The 14,226-nt window shown below is 41.3% G+C and overlaps 1 protein-coding gene across 7 annotated transcripts in view; it reads right to left on the bottom strand.

The window, feature by feature from the left end:
* Positions 1–14,226, bottom strand: part of LOC129717858 (acetylcholine receptor subunit alpha-like) — a 503,655-nt gene that overhangs the window by 126,088 nt on the left and 363,341 nt on the right. Inside the window, exons 1-2 of one of the 7 annotated variants that reach the window (XM_055668088.1) lie at positions 12,483–12,616; positions 8,315–12,428 (exon numbers count right to left, since the gene is read on the bottom strand). The exons of 4 other annotated variants lie outside the window; for them this stretch is intronic. In XM_055668088.1, the coding sequence (XP_055524063.1) occupies positions 10,591–12,428; positions 12,483–12,504 (1,860 nt within the window). In that variant the 5' untranslated portion in view covers positions 12,505–12,616 and the 3' untranslated portion in view covers positions 8,315–10,590. Of the gene's footprint in view, positions 1–8,314; positions 12,617–14,226 lie in introns of those variants that run through there. 2 more of the 7 variants (XM_055668089.1, XM_055668086.1) reach the window with 2 other exon arrangements.

The raw sequence follows: 14,226 nt of genomic DNA, 5'->3' as shown, positions 1-14,226 counted from the left end.
CCCAGTTCCCCTCTGGTCCAAGCATTTTGCCAACTGATGATCGTATTCTGACGTACAAATGAGAAAAATTCATTAAAGGCAATTGGTCTTTCATAAATTCCACCGTTTGTTGCGCCCACCTTAGCCAAAGAGTCCGCTTTCTCATTACCCGGTATCGAGCAGTGAGAAGGGACCCACGCTAAGGTAATCTGAGTAGATTTTTCGGATAAAGCACTCAGATGTTCCCGTATTTTCCCCAGGAAATACGGAGAGTGCTTAACATCTTTCATCGATCGGAGAGCCTCAATGGAACTGAGACTGTCCGTAAAGATGAAATAATGGTCCGTGGGCATTTTTTCGATAATCCCTAGGGTTTACTGAATTGCAGCCAATTCTGCGACGTAAACAGAAGCAGGATTATCAAGCTTATGGGAGACGGTTAAATTGTTATTGAAAATACCGAAGCCAGTGGACCCATCAAGAAGTGATCCGTCAGTGTAGAACATATTGTCGCAGTTGATGTTTCGATATTTATTGGAAAAAAAATTGGGGATCTGCTGCACGCGTAAATGATCCGGGATTCCACGAGTTTCTTCTATCATGGATATATCGAAAAACACAGTAGAATCAGAAGTATTTGATAAGTCGACACGATTTGGAATATTCGAAGAAGGGTTAATATTTTGGGACATGTGATTGAAATACAATGTCATAAAACGGGTTTGAGAAATTGGTTCGATTAACCTTTCAAAATTTTCAATCACAGGACGGTTCAAGACCTCACATTTGATAAGAATGCGAGAAGACAGGCTCCAGAAGCGGTTTTTCAATGGTAGTACTCCAGCTAAGACCTCCAAACTCATCGTATGGGTCGACTGCATGCAACCCAAGGCGATACGCAAACAACGATATTGTATTCGCTCCAGTTTGATCAAATGTGTGTTTGCTGCGGAGCGGAAGCAGAAACACCCGTACTCAATGACAGACAATATCGTTGTTTGGTAAAGCCTTATAAGGTCTCCTGGGTGGGCTCCCCACCATTTTCCGGTTATTGTACGAAGAAAATTCACTCTTTGTTGACATTTTTTCATCAGATACCTAACGTGACAACCCCAGGTGCCTTTAGAGTCGAACCAGACACCAAGATATTTGTGTACCAAAACCTGAGAAATCGTTTTACCCATTAATTGTGTTTGAAGCTGAGCAGGTTCATGCTTCCTAGAAAAAACTACTATCTCAGTCTTCACCGGAGAGAATTCGATACCTAGCTGTAAAGCCCAAGCAGACAAATTGTCCAAGGTATCTTGCAATGGTCCTTGCAAATCGGCAGCTTTGGCTCCTGTAACAGAGATTACACTGTCGTCTGCAAGTTGTCTTATCGTGCATGAATTTGCCAGACATTCTTCGATGTCATTTACATAAAAGTTGTAAAGAAGGGGGCTTAAACATGAGCCCTGGGGAAGACCCATGTAGCTAATGCGAAAAGTTGCCAAATCGCCGTGCGTAAAATGCATGTGCTTTTCGGACAGCAAATTGTGCAAAAAATTGTTCAAAATTGGAGAAAATCCTTGTCGGTGAAGTTTACCCGAAAGAATGTCAATAGAAACGGAATCAAAAGCCCCCTTAATGTCCAAGAACGCAGACGCCATTTGTTCTTTGCGAGCATACGCCAGCTGAATATCTGTTGAAAGCAACGCAAGACAATCATTCGTCCCTTTGGCACGGCGGAAGCCAAATTGAGTATCTGATAGTAGACCATTTGATTCGACCCACTGGTCTAAACGACGGAGTATCATTTTTTCCATCAATTTCCTGATACATGATAGCATTGCAATCGGCCTATAAGAGTTGTGATCAGAAGCTGGTTTCCCTGGTTTTGGATGGCGATCACCTTCACTTGCCTCCAATCCTGCGGTACAATGTTTTGCTCCAGGAACTTATTGAACAAGTTCAACAAGCGCCTCTTGGCATTGCCGGGTAGATTCTTCAACAAGTTGAATTTGATTCTATCTAACCCAGGCGCGTTATTGTTACAGGACAGGAGGGCAACTGAAAATTCTGCCATCGTAAAAGGTGATTCTATCGCGTCGTGGCCCGGAGACGCATCACGAACAATGTTTTGCTCAGGAACAGAGTCCGGACATACTTTCCTGGCAAAATCAAATATCCACCGACTTGAAGACTCCTCGCTTTCGTTGACCGTTACGCGATTCCGCATTCTTCGGGCTGTGTTCCAAAGAGTGCTCATCGATGTCTCCCTCGACGTCTCGTTCACGAACCGACGCCAATATCCGCGTTTCTTTGCTTTAGCCAGGCTTTTAAGCTTGGTATTAAGCTCCGAATACCGTATATAGTCGTCGGGTATACCTCCCTTTTGGAAGGCCAGAAACGCGTCGGATCTTTGCGTGTAGACATCGGAGCACTCTTTGTCCCACCACGGAGTTGGAGGCCGCTCTTTGATCGTTACGCCGGGATATTTCTTCGTTTGGGCTTGCAACGCGGCGTCGAGAATCAAGCCCGCAAGGAGGTTGTATTCTTCAAGCGGTGGATGATGTTGAATCGAATCGACCGTTTTTGAAATCATTTCCTCGTATAACTTCCAATCGACATTCCGTGTGAGGTCATACGGAATGTCAATTGGTCGCATGCGAGTTGAACCGTTAGAAATTGAAATAAGAATAGGCAGATGGTCGCTACCGTGAGGATCGAGGATTACCTTCCATGTGCAATCCAACCGTAGCGACGTCGAACATAAGGATAGATCCAAAGCGCTTGGGCGCGCTGGAGGTTTCGGGATACGTGTCATTTCACCGTTGTTCAAAATAGTCATGTCGAAGTCATCGCAAAGGTTATAGATTAAAGAGGAGCGGTTATCATTGTAGGGAGAACCCCAAGCCACACCATGAGAGTTGAAGTCTCCCAAAATCAAACGTGGCGAGGGAAGAAGTTCTATTAAATCGAAGAGCAACCGTTGCCCAACCTGTGCCCTGGGAGGAATATATATTGAGGCAATACAAAGCTCTTTACCTTGTATTGTCATTTGACATGCGACAACTTCGATGCCTGGAATCGAGGGGAGGTTAATACGATAGAAAGAATAGCACTTTTTAATCCCTAAAAGTACTCCTCCATATGGGGTGTCTCGATCAAGACGAATAATATTAAAATCATGGAAGTTGAGATCAATATTTGAAGTAAGCCAAGTTTCACAAAGGGAAAATGCATCGCATTTGTTTCTATTTATTAAAACTTTAAATGAATCCATTTTTGGTAAAATACTTCTACAATTCCACTGTAAGACAGAGATAAAATCCTTCGTATACGCGGATGAATTAGGCATCGAAGGATACAATCGCTGCAAGGAGGGGCCATTGGGCAGTCAACTGCTTCAAAAATGATCTAACTGTTGGGAGGAATGCTGTAAGAAAAATTTTGATTGGATCGGGTACATTGAAAGTTTCAAAAATCCAGTCCACAATGTCAGAAAATTTCACTAATCCAGAGTTTGTTTCATGAACTGGGAGTGCAAAAGGAACAACTGGGGTTTTAGATGTTCCTGGCAGTGCTGGGAACTCCTTCTGGGACTTTAAATTTGCAAGCCCAGGAGGAGTTTGCTTCGGTTTTTCCGCAGCACTGTTTGGTTTGTTTGTAACTTTAATTTCACTTTGGGAAATCTTAGGACCTTTTCGGGGACGTTTAGGAGAGGAAATATTTTTCCTCTTTCTAGACGCCCCAGGATTGGCATAAGTTGTTCCCGCTGGTGAATCGTCAGAATCGGTTTCATCAGAGGACAACAGATCAAAGGGGTTCGATGTTATGGTAGAAGTGGTCACGGTCTTCTTCAGCATCTCAGCGTAAGATCGCTTTGAACGCTCCTCAAGTGACCGCTTGATTTTATCTCTGCGCTGCATGTACACCGGGCATGTGGAGAGCTCATGCTGATTTTCCCCGCAGTGAATACATTTTTCAGCATTTACACTGCAAGAATCGTCCGCATGAGTTTCTCCACACTTGCTACATCGTACCTTATTGCAGCAGTAGACGGCTGTGTGGCCTAGCTGCTTGCAATTGGTGCAATTCATAACACGGGGTACATACAATCGCACAGGCAGACGAACCCGATCGATCGAGACGTGGCTAGGGAGAGCAGATCCGGCAAACGTAACACGAAACGAGTCTGACGGAGTGTACACTTTTGTGCCGTTGACAAGAGACACAGACCGCAATTGCTTGCAATCTATGATCTTTACTTTTACGTCGTGACACAAAGCATTTTTGAAGCAGCCAAAACCGCTTGCCAAACACTCGACCGACAGACTCGAATCGGTTATGACACCGTCGATCTCCACGTCTCGTGTGGGTATATAAACGCGATACTCGCGTGTGAAAAGCTCGGAGCGAGCAATAGCGTTGGCCTGTTCCAGGTCGCTGACCACGACACGGAGCTTGTTGGGTCTGACCTTGGAGATTTCGGTCATGGCCTTGTACCCCTCCGTCAGGTCTTTCGAAATCTGCAGGATGTTTAACGGTTTCGATTTCGGTCCTGCTTTTGGCCGAAAGAAAACAGTAAAGCTGCCCTGAGATCCGTCCGGGTAAAGCCTGGGGCGAGGGGGGACTGGAGAATTAACAGAGGAAGGGTCGGCAGGAGGGACAGGGTCGGAGGGGTTCGGGGATGGTGGCACGGGAGGCGAGGGATCTACATCCATCGCGCTAAATCTAGCGCACTAGCGCCGACAGAACACGTACCTCTTTACTTCTCCTTTCAGCAGGGTTGGTTGTCCGAACGGTCGAAGCTGCAGCCGTTACAGCCAGCAGCACCAATACAGCAGCTCCAAACAGCCACCAGCAGCGAGCCGGGTGTGTGATCACTCAGCACAGCGACACAACTCGCTGTCAACTGTTGGCTTCTTCTTTTTCCTCCTTTGTGTTGAGATTCTCGTCCACTGCTGTAGCACAAATCACTTAGCAGCCAAATCGGCTTACGCACCAGCAAACAGCCACGATGCGAAACAGTTGCACAAAGGCGGGCGACCTTGAACCTTCACTCGACCAGGCAAACAATGCCAACACTTGCTCGCGCGTCTTTTGTTTTATATTCTATCGGAGCGATCACCAAACACGTCCTATACTGATGCGTGTTCGGCACAGAATGAAGTTTCTGTGTTCGCGTTGGGAACCGCAGTCCAGTCCATCCGAGCACTTTTTCATATCATCGTAGCCTGGGAGCGCTACAAACCAGTGCATCGTGACGTCACTCAATGCTCTAACTGCCCAATGTTTGGACACGGAACTAAAAATTGCCATATGGCCTACCGCTTCATCAAATGCGGCCAAACGCACGCACCTGACGCCTGCCAACTAATGGAAACCGCCGACCCAGTCTGTGCGAATTGTGGAGCTGGACATAAGGCTACCTGTCGAACCTGCCCAAAGCGGGCGGAATTTATAGAGATCCGCAAAAGAGCCTCGACCAACAACCAACCCGGTCGCAGAAAGGTCCCCATGAGCAACGAACAAAACTTTCCCGCTATCACATAGGAACGCTTGCCCGCTCAAGAGCAAAATCATCGAACTCGCCAATTTCATCAACGAGCGGAATATCGACATCGCCATCATCACCGAGACGCATCTTGAATCCGACGTCAACATTTATCTCCCCGATTTGCGAGTTGTTTGGCTCGATTGAGCCCTCACGACGGGTGGTGGCGTATCTATCGCATTGAGGAGGAACATCTGCTTCAAGCTGCTGCTCAGCTTCAACCTAGAAATTATCGAAGCAGTTGGTGTCGAGGTTCCTACTCCTGTCAGCCCTATCATTGTCATGGCAGCCTACTGTCCATCGCAAGTCAGCTCTAAGAATGATTCTTCCAGTTATATGCAAAGCGATCTCGCCAAACTGACTCGACAGCGGCGAAACTTCATTTTAGCTGGAGACCTAAATGTCAAACATCAAACCTGGGGCAATAGGCGGAGTAATCTAATCGGTAAAATCGTTTACAATGACCTGCAAGCAGCATCGTATATTATTATGAGCCCAGACTCTCCCAACCGGTTGAACCGTTCTGGTGTACACTCGACCATCGACTTCTTCATCACCAACATGGCAAACATCTCGAATCTAATCGCCTACCAAGAACTGAGCTCCGACCACTATTCAAAGGTGGCCGAAGTGGAGTTCTCTGCCAACCGATTTAGATCTCGTCGTCGCAACTGTCATCGTGCCGAGTGGGCCCGGTTCAAACAGTGTGTCGACACCAACATCCGCTACAACATCGAGCCAGAGACAACAGACGACATCGATCATTGCTTGCAATCCATTGACGAGGCACTATCCACAGCCCGAGACCAACATGTTCCTGCTTCCGACCTGGTGAGTAACACTCTGAATCTAGACAGCCTAACTAAATCCTATATAAGACTTCGTAACACAACTAGGCGTCATTACCAACGCACTGGTCTGCTCCTTTTAAAAACTCGTAATCGTCTCAATAAAATTATCAAGACCCGGTTGGTGGATCCCAGAAACAATTTCTGCTGATGAGGTAATGGCAACCATTAAATTTTGTAAATATATGAAGGCCACGGGTGTCGATGGTGTGGTCAATCTCGAGCTGAAAAATTTGAGCATTGATTGCTTCCATCACCTCGCAAAGATCTTTAACAAGTGTTTGGAACTGAGCTACTTCCCATCCCGTTGGAAGCTTGCTAAAGTTATCCCCATCCACAAACCTGGGAAAAATCCCACCGACGCTAAAAGCTACAGGCCCATTAGCCTTCTATCGTCCATTTCGAAATTATTTGAAAAACTAATTCTGAGACGTTTACTAGAGTTTGCTGACCAAAACAATATTTTTCTTAGAGAACAATATGGCTTCAGGGAAGGGTCCTCCACAGTGCACCAATTCACTCGGGTAGCGACCATTATAAGGCGGCCCAAATCCGTTTCCAAAACAACTGCCATGGCGTTGTTAGACGTTGTAAAAGCGTTCGACAACGTCTGGCACGCTGGTCTTGTTTAAAAGCTGCATCGTTGCAACTTTCCGATCTTCCTCGTGAAGATCATCAAAAACTATCTATCGGGTAGATCATTTAGAGTCTGCCTGAACAATTCCCAGTCTGGTACATTCAATATTGACGCTGGAGTTCCACAGGGTTCCTTTTTAATATTTTCTCGTCAGACGTCCCTCCCCTTCCGAGTGGTGGTGTCCTGTCTATGTTCGCAGATGACACTGTTACCATGTACAAAGAGCGAGTGATTCGTTCGCTGACAAGAAATTTGCAGGCGGTTCTGGATGTTCTATCCAAGTACTTCAAGAACTGAAAGATTTGCATCAATGTGACTAAAATTCAGACAATTCTGTTTCTCCACTCGAACTCACCCCGACTCGTCTGATAACGTCAGGGTTCAAATTAACAATACACCCTTAGACTAGGCCAGAGAGATGGTGTACCTCGGTCTGGTTCTGGACAGCAAGCTTATATTCAGATCACATGTGGACAAAATATCAAACAATTTCTAATTAAATCTTTATATCCGCTGATAAACAGAAAATTCAAATTATCACTTAAGAACAAGCTTGCTGTCCATAAAATGATAATCCTGCCAGTAATAGAATACGGTTTGCCAATCTGGGAAAGTTGTGCCAAATGTCACCATAAAAAATTACAGCTTATCCAAACAAATTCCTTAACAGTCCTCCAAGAACGCGAAATTCTGAGATCCTACTAGACCAACTAGCCGGTCTAGATACACTTTCGATGTGCAAACAGGCGATACTATATAGGTTCAGGGAAGCTAGCCAGAGGTCGATTTACGAGGCAATTCGAACTTTGCCAATTTAGTTTTAAGTTAGTATTAGTTAGGTAAGTTATCCAATTTTATTTTATTTCGTAAACTTTCCATGCCCTTAAGGCAAAGATGTATAATTTGTAATTCCAAGATAATTCAATAATTAATCTATTAAGCACTTTTATGAACAAAGATGATGAGCCATTAGGGCTGAGCAATTGCCCTGTCAAAAAATTATACCTTAGTAAACCAATTCAAAATAAAAGATAATTCAAGTCAAGCGTTCTCGTCATTCGTCATTCTGATGCGAAAAAAGTAACATCAGCCACCAGCAGTAGTAGCAGTAAAACAAGAGTTATAATTGAATTTCTGTCCGATATAAGCCCACCGCCAAGTTTATCAATTCGAGATGGAGCAACCATCTTATGCTATCGGTCGCGACACTAATGTAGATGCTTTAGGTTATCGACTATAAAATCTTCGAATTAAGTGAATGAGTTTACTTTCTTTCGTTTCATGAAATAATCAGGAAGCTTCATTCTTGTGTAACATGTGTATCTTTTATTATTAACGTTTTAAATATCAAGTGTGTAGTGTGTTTTGAAAATTGCACTATAACTTAGATCCATTTTTTGCGTTAAGTTTATTAAAACTTGCCTCTACCGCACCTTCTAATTGAAAGAGTAACCTTTGCATATGTTTATCTTCTTGGTCACCACGCGCACGTTCGGCTTCCATCAGTTGTAAGCGAACAGTTGAGATCATTGAATTGATAACTGTTGGATAGTTATCAGCTAGCTTGTTCATGAAACTAAAATACTGTGTTGTGTACATAGGCAAATATGTCCTTGTAAATGCGGACAAACAGTTCATTAATTCCATTGTGATTGAAGCAGATAATTTCTGCGCGCACTGTAGCATTTTGTGCACTATATCTATGGCAACAATTCTAGTTGTAGATGACTCGTTAACTGAAAACGCATGTTCCATGGTGCTTTTACCAGCAAGTTTAATGAAAAGAGCGATCTTTCTGTTTTCGTTCTTTGTACACAACATATCCAGCATGTAAAGTAGGATCTTCAGACCGATTTCGGCTCTAGGTTTTGGAGAGAACGTATATAATTGAACGTATGTGCACATATATCGGCTAAAAACATAAGTAATGATAGACTCGTTCTGCGTTAAAAAAAACGTCAGAAATGGCTTCGCAATTTCATCTTTATCCTTCAACTTAAAAAACTGCGGTGCCCATTTGATCACCATATTGAAAGCGTGGTTACCGATTGTTGGGTCTCCTTCATAATTCATCATACTCAACGCATCCATTATCTGATACCAAAATTTAGCCATTGTTTGTATCATATTCTGTGACAGGTTATTATACATAAGTACACTAGTTGGAAGAAAATATTGACGAAATGCAATGTGGTATAAACATGATAAATTGCCTTTGATGTAGATGATTGTTCCACATTCTTTCAAAGCAATTGCCAGAGCGTAGAAGATTTTATGCAATACGATAGAATTTGGATTCACTATCCATTTATCAAAATTTTGAAACAAAGAATGAACTTTTATTTTTATCTCATACCGCTCTTGATCATTAATACCTTTCAGTTCTTTATATTTAAGTCCCATAAATTTGAAAAACGTTTCAATAGGACTATCATCTATGTCACAAATATCATGTTCTGATATTTCGCATAAGGCTCGAAACTCTTGCAAATGACAAACTACGCGGGAAAGATCGTTCAACTGGTTGCGGTTGATTAGTAACGCGAACTTCAACCAATTTTCGATGATGAAAGTTTGTTTCAGCTCACTTAACCGATTACTCCTTACTATTACTTTCACGTAATGGAAGCGTAAGTAAGCATTAGCGGACGTATTTTCCGCAAAAAAAGTAGACATCGACAAGAATGAAGCCAGAGGCTCATATGACGTTAAAGTAAATTTTGCCGCCAATTCCGCAACCAACGGATTTATCCCAGTATTGCTACTAAAGTATTCTCGTATGTATGGCAATACGTTCTCGTATAATGGTTGTAAAATACAGGTATACTCTCCAGATTGAAGATTTTCTTTACTCTGATAACAATCAAGTATTAGAATAACAGCTATAAAAAAAAGAACCTATAGTTGTGTAAGTTTTCAGTCATAAGAAAAAAGTGTTATTGTGTAGTAAATTGTAATCTGTATCATGCGGAGATTAGCTTAGGTGTGGTAAATAAATTACGGGGGGGTTGAGAGTGTAGGTAGTTGCGACAGTGACGTAACTGTGCTATTTTCTCAAAACCGAAAATTTATGCTACGTAATTTTAAGAAGGGGAGTCATAGAGAACGCTACTTAATGTATGTTGCATATGCGTCTGAAATCAAGATTTTTAGCGTTACATAATTTGTGTACGACGCATTATATTAAGAATGCCTCAATAACATGATTTCAGTCAAAAGTAGTTTCTCGAATGATTCCTTTAATAGTTGAGGCCCGAATATACACACAGCGTAATGACGTCTTCTCTATACAAATTAGAAAGCGTAATTGCGCCTTCCGTTGGGACGCCTTCTAACCAGATCCTTTCAGCTTTCTCTGGTGGCCGGCCCCGCCTTCTATTACGCACTTGACTGCTTTCTGTGCAGACACATCGGCCTTCATTGTTTCATTTTTTTCTTCCAACAAACATAATAAATAAACATAAATTGGAAGGCATGACAAGAAAGTGTGCACACAGCTCAGAGCTCAAGACGGCGCGATTGCGCTTTCCGTGTAGACGAGTAGAAGGTGGTAGAAGCTAAAAGGCACATTGGAAGGTTCCAAGAAGCTACTGACAATTTTCGTTATCACGCCGTGTGTGTATTCGGGCCTTTAGTGTTTGAAACTTACTTCTTAGAATTAGATTGCGATCAATCTCCTTACACAATTTCAGGTAGTCTCGTAACCAGCTACCGAAAAATGCTGCGTCGCATATTTCCATTTGACCTGATCTCAAATCTTTCAAAATTATATCACACATTCCTTCGGATAGCACTCTATATGCCGGTTGTAAACAATCACAGTATTTGATTCTCGCTTCCTCCAAAGCTTTCAAGAAACGTTGAAGATGTAAACTCCTGTCAAAACCTCGCTCGCAAAATGCCAAGAGTAAAGCCATGTGAACTAAAATTATTATCTTAGTGCGTCGAATTAAATTCTCCAATTCTATGGAACTTGTGCTTGGATCTATACTGAGATGTAATAGTTGTATTGAAACGCGTGAATAATCGTTGGTGTAGGTAGTAGCCTTGAGCATTGTAATTCCTAAAAGTGCAAGGTTGTACATCGCATACTCAGTCAGGATTTTCATCTTTGAGGGTGAGATGCTGAGAATTGTTCGAAGAAAAAGTATTTGCACTTTAACGCTTAGACCAGCTGTTGTATAATGTCGAACCACAAAAGCCAAAATTGATAAAAATAATTTATAACTTGACTCTTTAATGTTAAGCATTTCAAATTCTTGTTGGCTTGCTCGAATACGTGCCTCTTCTAAAAGAGACGATGGCGACTGATTAATAATTTTATTAAGGATTTCAACTTGATTAAAGCTTTCAGTAGGCAATTGAAATGAAAGGTTCAGACGTTTGCGGAAATAGCCCCATAGTGCGATAATAAAATCATATCGCATTGGCCACCACTGGGTGTATATAGGTTTCAGTAAAAGTATAATTATCCTCATTTGTTGCTCGGATTGACTACCTTGAATAATATCTTGGATAGCTCTGTCTAGTATAGAGTATTCTGCAGCAAGAGTTATTACTGGCGTGAAAATTACACCGTGCAATATTTGATACTGATACAAAGATATTATGCCGTTCATGAACCATACATGAAAAAGAAAATCATGGGCCGATAACTTCGAAGTTCTTCGTGTTCGTCGTTCTTTTTCAACGTTGTCTAAAACTTTTTGCAGACAATTCCAGAAATTTATGTTATTATTTTCGGCCGATGACAAACACATCAATCCAATCCATAATTTCTCAGTGCACGGACAAATGAACTGATTCTGGTTCAACAGCTCCTCTTTTCCTATTGCTTTATACTTGAACAAAGCCAGTCTAGTGAGGTTTGCTAACAATTTACAAAATGCTGCCTCAAAAAGTTTCTTATTTTCTTCGCACTTTTTGCTTTCGTATGTAATAAGAAGATTCAACCAGTACCAATCCAATATTGCATGATAATAATCTCTTTCTACTCTATCCAAATCTTTCATCGAAATTGCCCATTTTCTCTCCACAACTTCCACTATTTTCGGGAGAGAACTATCGATCGTGTAAACCTCATGGAAGCTTCTTGTTTCTAGTAGATGTTCGCCTTGTCCTAATATTCTACGCATAAAGTCGCTGATTTCAATCCTAATTTTACTACAGACAAAGTAGCCGAATTCTTGACGAGACTCCTTGGTAGATAGTTTTCCAATACGATCCTTCGCTAGAATCAATAGTTTTTCCAGGGTCTTGTTATTCAAATAATAAACTTGCAATTTGAACAGTCGGATAGGCAATTCTTCATGTTTTATGGGTAGTGAATAAGTTTCGCAGTATTTGCTCGTTTGCATGAATTGCCTAAAATCTTCACCCACAAAGTGTGAAACAACCTCGCTCATATTACAACTAAAAATTTTACCTGCAATTTGTACAAAATAATTTCTCGAAGCTTCAAAGATAGTTTGTTATTTACCACTTATGCTGTATTGTGCCATGTTTATAACTCGTCTTTTGAATGAATGTTATTTTGCGCGCATCAATAGAGTCAGAAATGCCAACAATGCGTGGATCACATGAATCAGCAAATAACTACTCATTGAGGATGGGCGAAAGGCTCAAGAACCGATCGTGTGGAACCGGTTCATAAACATCAGAATTAGAGATGCCAGAGGTTTTTGAAAAATGTCTGCAACTGCTCCGGAAGTCTGCAAAATTCTGCACACATTTTGAGAAAATCTGCGCAAATGTAGGAGACTCTGACAAGAAACTGCAGAAAATATAGAAAATCTGCAAATCAACGAAAATCTGCACACGGACTTTAAAAATCTGCGATTTTCTGACAAATCTGCACATCTGGTATCCCTGATTCAGAGTGACTCCAGCAGCTAGCTGGCATCTCTATCACACTAAATTTTTATTGCTGGAAACCAGCAAAATTTTGCTGATATTCTACATGCTGGAAAATCAGCTATAATATCAGTAAACTTTCTCACTGAAACGATAAGCAAATCGAAACGTCAAATTTTTGACATCATTTTGTTGAAAATCAGTTGTTTGAATAAATTGCTGCCTGTTCAGCATTTGAGCATTTGACATGAATTTGCTGTTGTATCTCAGCAAAAGTTATAGCGAATTTCTTTATTCAACTGCGTCAGGGTAAATTTGCCAAGCAATAAAAAAACGGCATTGCCATTTACGAAGCAAGTAAAAAAGAGATGCCAGATAATTGTTTACGAACTAAGCACGTGCGGTGGTGGGTTGAAGCTGACAAATTTTACAGTGCGCTTCGGGCAGCACGCCAGGTCAAAACTGGGTCAAAATCGAGCGAATAAAGAAGGGTTTTGACAGCAGTTAGTGCGCTTCCATGTCAAAACGAGGTGAACTGGTGGAATAAAGAAATTCGCTATTAGACAACACACATAATGTTCTTTTGTTTTTTGTTATTTTATTAAAACAAATGTTTTACATTGCGAATATTTATTTTAAAGTTATCTGACTTTAAATCTGAATTATCAGTATGAACTTTCAAATGTTTTTGTAGCCCATCGACATAACCTTCCACTAATTGGTAGCAGAAATAGCAGTATATTGACCATATTCCTAAATTCCTAGAAAAAAAAACTGGAAAATAACTCATCAAACACTTTATTTATATCACAATTATTCAATTTAAGCGCATGCAAGGCATTTTTGAATTCCACATCCATGATACATACGCTTATAAGCTCATTTTTATTTCTCTATATATAAACCTTTTTACGTACGAATGTGTTAGTGCCACTAGTTGGGGAAAATATTTATAAATAGCTGTTTTGTTTGTAATGCTATGTTTTTAGCAGCTGGACAAAAATTCAGTTGAACACTTATTATATGTTTTAACCCTCTCCCGCTCACAAGGTTTGTCATTAAAATTTATAGCTTCACGAGAAAATTCAACCTGAACACTTTGTAGACTAACTAAAATTACTGTCAACTGTAGTATTTTGAAGAAAATGCCCAGTGATGCTCTGAGGCAGCATATTAAAGTTTATGGAGCAATCGTAAGCACAACAAACTATTTTATGTCAAGTTATGATGATTATAATTCTTGGTGCTCTAGAGTCACCATGAGCGGGAAAGGGTTAAACTTGTTTCTGAATAAATTTTCTCATTCGGGATCAGAATTCGGAAGAAGGCGCTAAATATAATCGACCAAAAATGGTGAAAAAGTGATAAAA

Source organism: Wyeomyia smithii, chromosome 1 (assembly GCF_029784165.1).
Source record: "Wyeomyia smithii strain HCP4-BCI-WySm-NY-G18 chromosome 1, ASM2978416v1, whole genome shotgun sequence".
NCBI classification, from domain to species: domain Eukaryota; kingdom Metazoa; phylum Arthropoda; class Insecta; order Diptera; family Culicidae; genus Wyeomyia; species Wyeomyia smithii.
The sequence above is the reverse complement of the archived record's forward strand: the minus strand, read 5'-3'. Positions and strand labels throughout refer to the sequence as shown.